This window comes from Tinamus guttatus, unplaced genomic scaffold, assembly GCF_059628265.1.
Source record: "Tinamus guttatus ecotype Peru unplaced genomic scaffold, ASM5962826v1 Tinamus_guttatus_pri_ptg000048l, whole genome shotgun sequence".
Taxonomy (NCBI): domain Eukaryota; kingdom Metazoa; phylum Chordata; class Aves; order Tinamiformes; family Tinamidae; genus Tinamus; species Tinamus guttatus.
This window is the reverse complement of record NW_028288582.1, coordinates 5,153,026-5,162,087: the sequence shown is the minus strand read 5'-3', so window position 1 is coordinate 5,162,087 and position 9,062 is coordinate 5,153,026. Positions and strand designations below refer to the sequence as shown.

At 42.3% G+C, this 9,062-nt stretch overlaps 1 protein-coding gene across 1 annotated transcript; it reads right to left on the bottom strand.

Annotated features, from left to right (window-relative positions):
* Positions 1-4,145: 4,145 nt before the first annotated feature.
* Positions 4,146-5,259, bottom strand: GPR132 (G protein-coupled receptor 132). The gene has a single exon (XM_010227842.2). The coding sequence runs from the start codon at positions 5,229-5,231 to the stop codon at positions 4,146-4,148; it is 1,086 nt and encodes a 361-aa protein (XP_010226144.2). The 5' UTR covers positions 5,232-5,259.
* Positions 5,260-9,062: the final 3,803 nt, after the last annotated feature.

Below are 9,062 nucleotides of genomic sequence, written 5' to 3'. Positions count from 1 at the left end.
GTGTATGTAGTATTCATAAGATGTTCTGGAAATTTTTTACCACATATCTATCTTACCATGTCTCCTCAGCAGGCTTTCCATCTGTTTGTAACAACTTGTTTTTGCTTCGTTATCTCTGAGCATTTCTGACAGGACAGAAACAAAGAACAAAATCCCAGAGGTTATCAGTGATTTGAATTACGATGATGAGATGTAATGAGCTTAGAGTCCTGCTTCTTCATACCAATTGCTTATGATAGCGGCAGATAAAACTGTATTTCCAGGATATTACTGTTAGTCCAGTTTGGGCTAGCAGTTTTCTCTCTTCATGGTTCATGTTAGTTTCACTGTTTGAGAATTGTGTGTCATGGGTCCATACAGAATCCCAGGTATAAATGCGAGCTTCACTTGTGCAAGAGAAAGAATGGGAGTGCCCCAGGATGCAAATCACACCAAAAGGGGCCCAAAGAGATGGGAAGGACTCACAGCTCAACACTAGTTGTAGAGGACATGCTAGGAGATCCAGCTTTGAGGATGCTGCTACATATATGCATACACTGAACACAAAAGGTTCAAAGAGTGATTGCACCCCTCTGAGACACCCCCATGCCCTTTGCTGCACTAGGTTTTGTGCTAGTTTGGAAATAGGACAGGTAGTCCAATCTATGAGGCAACTATGTCTTCATTTCACCTTATAAAGGATGTGTCTCTAAAAGACCTATTCCATATCATGATCTATAAGAAGACAGGAAAGGCAATATGGTCATGAAGAAATGTCCTAGATTGTGGACATTTTTGAAAACTTTGTTCTGCATTAGTTTTCATTATTCACTACTGAACAGAAATTCAGCATTGGGTTGTTCCTGTAACCAGGAGTGACAGCTGTTACAAGATCACTAACTGCAGATGAATCTTTGTCATCTCAGAGTCTGAATTCATTCATGTCAGCATTTACCTGTTTTATAGAGGAAATTACCTACCTCCTGAATGCAAAATTTAACCCTGAATATGAAAGCATTTCTTACACAGGATGGAGGCTCATAAGGGAGTTACCACAAACAGTGCCCCTGTGCCACGTGCTCTAGCTGTCCCTGCTGGAGCAGGGGGGTTGGACCAGATGATCTATAGAGGTCCCTTCCAACCTTAAGCATTTTGTGATGCTGTGAAACAATAAATTTAAAAATGTTTAGAAAATGTAACAAATGCAAAACTTAAACAACTTAAAATTGATGAATAAAGAAACAAGTATATTATTTGCAAAACATAGTTTGGCCAGTACTAGTTAGTAGCCAGAAATTCACTTAATGCTTCACCAACAAATGCAAAATAATCAGCAACCCACTTATCTCCCACATACCTTATGAATGTCTGAGCCACATGTAAAAATAAAATCATATTTTATTTATTAAGTAGTCCAGACTTTATTAAGCTAACCAATAGGACTTATATCCAAGTAAACTCTAAGAAAGAAATAGAGTGAGATTTCAGAATTTGGCTCTGTTACACTGGTGAGTTACTTACCCACTTTGAGCTTTGATCACCTGGTGATCAGATTAGCAAGGACTAAATTTGGTCCTGCACTCTCTGCAAGACATCTCATAACTTAAGCTGAGTTGAGAAAGCTGAAAGTCTGTACAGGGCAGATCCAGAGAGCTGGGTTGGGAACTGAAGCCTTGATGTAGTAGATGAATCTTTACAGGTTGAAACAGTCCTTGTAGTCTTATAGGTAATTTCCTTGCAGTAGGAAATGATGGAAAGGTCTACACAGTCAATCCATCTTTCAGATCTGCGCTGACTGGAGCAGCAGCCTTGCCATGTCTGCAGAAAGTATCCCAGTGTTGAGCTCCTTCATTTGCCTGTGTGGCATATTCAGATACGTGACAAACAGTGAGATCACATGCTTCAATTTATTGCATGGGAAACAGCTGGCGGGATCTGGTGGGATATTTTAACAATGTGGAAATAGTATTTCTTGGGGTCCTCACTCAAATGATAAACTTTTAAAGTTTATCCAAAGCAGCTGGGATTTGCAATTTCCTCATGAAGTTACTTCGCATGGTATATGGCACCTTTAATGTCTTCAGTACTTTTTCATAGAATAATTGAAGTTAGAAGACACCTCTGGAAAGAATCTAGCTCACCTTCAAAGTTAGGATTTTTTTTTTCAGAGTGTGCCTGAATAAAGAAGCTGCAAGGATTTTCCTTAATAGGAGATTCAAAACTATATAGTAGCCTGAACTGGCAAGTAAATTAAGCAAGGCAAAATAATTACACATGTTGCATCAGACCCTGCTAATCCCTGCATTTATGACACTAGGCTCCAATGTCAGTTGCTATAAATACACTAACTTTTTATCAGAGCAAAACCAGGGAGGATTCTGCATTCATCAAGATGAATATCCAATTTGCATCCATTTAAATCAGTTTAAAAGTTGGTGTCTCCTCGGTTCTTTCTAATTTCACTGCTATTATTCATCACAACCTTAGACTATGAATATCCTGAGGCTGGGGCAGTTTGCATGTGTCTTCAGAGATTACTCAGCATTGCCCTGGTTGACTGGGGTTCTTCCGAGCAATGCTGAGTTTTTCAGAGTAGAAAGTTTGATTTTCAGCAAGAGTTCCAGGTATTCAGCAATTTACAGGTCTCTCCTTAATACTTTAGCAGATATGATCTCTGGGACGCATACGAAAATAGGAAGAACATGGTTTGTTAATTAGCATCACAAAGGAATTTCACATTTATGCAAGAAACAATCTCTCATTCCATTCAGTATTACACAAGAAAGTCATGAATACATGCCAGAGAACATGTTAAATAACATAAAAATTAAATATGCCATAAATAAAATAAATTGAGGAAAAGCCTTTCTGGCATACCACTTTTTTTTTTTTTCAAAAGTGTAAAAGAACAAGCATAATCTACATAAATATCTCTAACAATTGTAAAATATTAACAAATATTTACATTAATTGCAGCTAATGTTGGTTCACTTTAGGAATGTGTACATTTATGACTTAAAATCACCAAAATACAACATTACACATAAAGTAGAGATATGAACACTTTAGAAATTCATATTCAAGCAAACATCCAATTAGTTCATGTGCTTTTTCTACTTTATTATGGTCATACAAAAATATGAAGAAGGTGTTTAGGTAAATCCTAGGTAAATTAGGCAGGAGACAGACCCAAGGTATTGTCACCATTAATTTATTCACAGCTACAGAGGAGGCAGCAGCAACGAGATCTGCCCACCATAGTCTCATTTAGGCAACACCAACATGTCCCAAGGAGCTCCCATTTCTGAGGAGAAGGTAGTGTATCCTCCATGCTGCCCCCTTCCTTGTCAATAAGGCACTGAACTCTCGTATAGAGAATCAACTAAATCACTAAAATCTCGATCAGTATCAACAACGAACGAACAATGAATCTTAATCAAAAGTGAAACACAAATTCAACCAACATTTGAAGATGACACAAGAATAACCCTTAATTCCACCTGGAAATTCATAAATATTCTATGTATTCCAGTACATCGGAATTTTCAAGAATTTCAGAACTGTACAAGACCTTGGCTAACACAGTAGAAACTATTTTTATGTGCTTATCTATTTTGCTCTCTACTTGACCCAGAAATGCAAGGTAGGGTAAACTGTGTACTGAAATATTAGGAACATTTTCAAGCTCCTGTAGAAAAGCACTACATACATTTTTAATATTTCCCACCATTTAGCCACAAACGCAACAACAGAGTGCATGTTTGAGCATCTGAAAATGTACCTCCTAATTAAGTAATGATTTAAATGAGAAGAATAGACTCTACCTTGTTCTCCTCAGGAGAGACCTTTTTATTTTTTCCACCTCAGAAGATAAAATTGGTTCCGCATTTGTGTGAGGTAAAGGTCAAAAAATACATTTTTAAGACTTCAGTTTGCCTCAAAGTAAATGACAGTTTTTCGAACATGGTGGGCAACTTTTCTGTTAGCAGGCGAACAGAAATCTCCTCTAGTGAAAACACATGAGAAGTCTCCTTTCTGTGGAGTCCTGCAGGAATTGCTGGCTCTTGCCCTGTGGGAAAACTCCTGAGGGGTGTCACCATGTGAATCACACGTGGCACGGTGCAGCCTGCAGCTGATCTGGGAACTTGGGGGCTGTTGCCAGCAGACTAGCTGCCGTCTGCCCCGTCTTTGCTGCTACTACAGGTCTTCTCAATGTCGGGTGAATTTGGTGCTTCTTTGTTTTCTCCTTCCTGTTCTCCTTCCTGTGATTCTTTTTCCATTTTCAATTTGCCACTCTCAGTCCTGTGATTAATGGATGAATTCGTCTTAAATGAGTTCAGTCTCCATCTTCTCAGATGCCTGTAAAAATCTTTTCTGACGTTTTCGCTAACCAGCACATATATGATTGGATCAGCAATGCTGTTTGCAGTGGATAAACACAGAAATACTGTAAAAACAGAATATATATCTCTTTCAAATGGACATGAACAACTTGGATTAAACATGAAGTAGATGGATCTTATTAGGAGTACCACATGGTAGGGAGCAAAGCAGATCAGGAAAATGACAATAATGGCAATAGCCAGGTACTTCACTTTGGCTTTTTGGCGACAGTTCAAACTGGTGCTTGTTTTTGTACTTTGGAAAATTTTGTAGTTTGTGAAAATGAGGATTGTGAAAGGTACAGCAAATCCAAGTAGGAATCTGGCAAAGTTGAAAGAAGCCAATTTTGTGTCCAGGGGAAAAGTTTCAAAGCAGGGTGTGTTAACCAGATCCGGTGGGTTATCTTCCATAGAAAATACGGGACTGTGGATTATTGCAACCATAACAAAGAGAACACATACAGTTAGGATTGCTTTTCTCTGTCCCCTTTTTCCCCTTGATTCCAAAGCATATACCAATGCCACATAACGATCCACGGAAATGCAGCACAAGAGCAGAATGCTGATGTATATGTTGCAGAAAAAAATGAATCCTGTAACTCTGCACGCATTTAGACCCATTTTCCAGTCATGCCCTTCTTGGACATAGATAATCCAGAGAGGCAAGGTACTCAAATACATCAGTTCACACAATGATAAACTGAAAATGTAGATGGCTATTACTTTATTTCTTCGGATTTGTACGAATGTAAGCAGGGAAGTTAAGCAATTTGCTGGAAGTCCTATGGCAAAAACAATGCTATAAACAGCAACCAGCAGCATCTTGCTTTCCTTGTAGGGCATGCCTGAGCAAATGGAGATGTTCTTCATGACAATGTCACAGGCCACAGAATCTCCCATATTTTTTTTCCAACTGGTGTTTCCTGAGTAACAGAAGACAAGATGGGAAGTTAGCATTTATATTGCTTAAAAATATGTCAGTAAAGATTACGGTCCCGAAGGTGCCATCAGGGCAAACAAAGAGGATGCTTGTCATGGTGAAGCTTCTAAGGCAGACAGGTTTTCCAAGACCATGTTGGTTTCATGCAGAGTTCCTAAGAGGCAGGTCTGGTTTGCTCCCAGTAAAAAGGGTGCCTTTCTTTGCAAGGAATTTATACAGCATGCCCATTCACTAAGAGAGGGTGCCGGGGGCTGTCCCTAACCCAGGCTCCCTCATAAATAAGAGAGTGCTGATCAGTCACTGATGTCACTTTCTGGAGGAAACTGAGGGCATCATCATTAGAAAAAAAAAGTAGCAAAAAATGCAAATAATGGAGATTTCAGAAATAGACATCTGAAAAAAATATTTATGGTCAGATGGAGGAGCCGTCTGAAGCGGGTGGAGGTAGTTACATGTTTTAGACTACACTTCCTCCACTTGCAGGAATCAATCTGGTAACTGTTATGTACTTTCACAGTGTGATACAGCAGAGTGATTCAGACTAGATAGTTCACCCCCACACATAGGTAGCTGCAGCTGATGAATATCAACTTCCACTGCTATGTAACACTCAGTCAATCAATTTGTCTATCATATTTGTTTGATATCTCTGTGAGACTACTGGAAATAAGCATAGTGAGAGGAAGTAAACAAGACTGAAGAGAAGAATATAAGAATTTAAGAAGAATATATAATAAATAAGAATAGGAATTTAAGAATAAGACTATAAGAATTTAAGAAATGGAGGTGAGGAAAATTAAAGCTCTTTTAACAGGGATGATGACAAAGAACTTCACCTTTCCAAGACTACTATACTCAAGAGCAGACTTGGCATTTGGTTAGCGTTAAGTAGTGTTAGGAGAAGAATTTCTAGTAAAAGCACCTAATGATTTCCATGCAGAAATCTCTTCCATGTGAAGAGAGCAATCTGGAGATGGGCAGGACCATAATGGTGCTGCGTGCCCTGAATAATTCTACTTTATTGTATTTATGAGAGGAAGATGTTGTCTGTATAAAGCCCTCAATAGAAAGAGGCTTTGTGTAGACTAATCTTTTGAGCTTTCTCCCGTAAGCTCAGGGAATAGTCAGCTAACTCTCCAAGGAGGACTTGAGTTGAGAGAGTCAACTTCAGACAGTCCTTCAGACAAGGAGGGCTGTGAGCCTGGCTAGTCCATGTTGCAGATGAGCAATTTCTTTAGTTCATGCGGGGGGAAAGGCAGCTTTTGGCACCCTCTGAACATTTATGTGCTGATTGTTGGGGCAGGCCCACACAGACCAAGGTGAAGCAGACTGATCCCAGGGCAGCAGGCCCCAGATTCTCTCCTGTCTCTCAGCAGGCCCAGTCGGGCCTTTCCCTTTGTGTCTGCAAGAGCTGTCCAAGCAGTGTCACTCTGGATGCCATATGAGGCACTTGCTGGGCAAGATCCCTATAGCTTGAGAGGCAATCGGTGCTCTGACCCAGCTTAATTACCTTGTAATGAGAACAGTATGAGAAAGCAGACACAGACTTAGGCGGTGCCACAGACCCTCACAGCAGCAAAGCACTTGCCGCAACCATAAATAGCAAGACGTGTTTTCCTGGAGCTTGAAGAGACATGTTTGTTTACTGCAGTCAGCCCAATGCAGGCAGTCTGCTCTGTGGCGACGGCTTTGCGACGTAGATAAGCTTCCAGCCCTGACTTGTGAGCAGGTGAAGCAGAGGCAGACGGAGAGGTCGTCCTGTGCGATACCTGCAGCCCGTGGCACCAGGAGCAGAGGAAGCCATTCCTCAGGATGAAGACTTGGAATGTGCCTCTGTAGATGGAGGAACTGAAAAGCCCTGCCTGTGTGGAAGAAGCACACCGAGGGGTGCGAGAGCTCTGTGATGACCTTCCACTTCCCTCTGCGGCAAACGCTGTTTCGCTCACGTGCCGACGCGTTGTTGAGGTTCAGCAGGCAGTGATCGCTGCTTTACTCAGGCCAAAGTATCCCATTCCTGCCAAGGGCTAATGGGCCACATCTCCCCGTGCCTGCAAACAGGACTGTGAATAGCACTGTCCAGTCTATTTGTCCAGATCATCAGTTTGTCCAGATAATGAGTTTTAAATGTTCCATCTTAAAAATGACTGACGAAGAGAATCCTTTCCGCTAAGAAGGGGGAAGACAGTGCAGTACAGAACTGGGCTCATGTAAGGTGTTTTTGCATGAGAAGATGTAAAGTTACTTCCCTCCTTTCCTCCCAAAGCAAGCATACTCCTGTCTGGGGTTAGCTTAAAAAAGTGGCGGCAGCAATATTAGTTTCTGCTGCCTCTGGGAGTCCATCACACTTAGTGAGGGCAGTGAGACCTGCTCCCGGCCAGCTACCAAAGAGGTGTGGAGAGAGGATAAAAAAACACTGCTCAGTTTCTGCATCGGCAGAGATCCTGCAGCCAGATCCCTCCTGTGGAATGTCACATGTGAGGTCGCGTCCTCAACTCACAGGTTGAGTGTCGTCAACACGCTTGAAAGTCACTGTACACCTGCGTAGCAGAAAGCTGTCTTGGAGACCTCTGTTTCTAGGAAGAGGCACAGCGAGTGAATAACCTGCAGCGGAGACCGTGACCGCCGGGACAGGGCTGCACGCAGTTGCAGCCCCTCTCTGTTACTCAGCGAGCGTCTGTGCTAAGCGCCTTAACACGAAAAATCTTTTAAGAGTAGTTGAACGTCTGTTCTCCTCCCCTCCCCCAGGCTTTGCTTAGGTTTCTTGACACGATGTTTGTCTTGTTTGGCAGCCTACGCCTGTCGCTTGCCACTCATTGTGCGAAGACATACATCCCCCAGAGGCACCTGTCCCGCCAGCGAGCAGTCGGCGATGGTGCAGGCAGGAAGGAAGTGGTAGACAAGTCATGCTGTAGACACGCGGTTCCCAGTGTTTCTTTCTCTTGCCTCCTACCTTTGCCTTCTCTCATCCACTCTGCTCCTCGCTTTCTCCACATACCTCTTCCTAGGCTTGCTGGCTCATTGGCCTCCTCACGTTTTCCCCATGGCAGCGTGGTGGTTGCGTGAGGCAAGGGCCAAGGAGGTTGCAAATGCCTCTTAACCATTCCTGCTGGCTTCTCACTTGGCCACGTGGACCAAAAGGTAATGCTGACATTCAGGAGAACAGCACAATATGAACACGGGACACTCAGAGAAAAGGGCAGGGCAAATCACTGCGTCTCCTTCCTGAATTTAGGACATGTCAGTGAGGCTCAGGAAGGAGTCTTATTTATTTATTTATTTATTTATTTATTTATTTATTTATTTCTCTGCGTATTGTCTAAGCCACGTGGGTGAGACTAAGCAGAGAAGACTTCACAGAAATGATTGTCAGCTGCCAAGCAGAAAGCCTCAGCTGACAAGGTAATGACATAAGTGTGAAATTATGCTTGTAAAGGAAAAAAAAAAAAAAAAGTGTGCTAAATGCCTCTCCTCAGGATGTGGTCTGTCAGTTCAGGATCCTGGGTCCTTCCTCACAGTAACACCCTAGCACCTCAACCCCGAATCGGGAAGGAAGGGGAGGTCATCCATCTGACTGACTCCATCCCTTTCTCCTGGCTCTCTGCAATGTGCAGAGCGGAGTCTTCTGGCCCTAGCCAGGATATCTGGCCTCAGATCTGAGCCTCGTTTGTCTCTGCTCTGCTCTGCAAGCCCAGAGAGAGGTCTCCTCTTGCTTTTCTTTTGTTTCTCAAAGTTAAGATCAGAAGAGCATCACGCAATAAGCA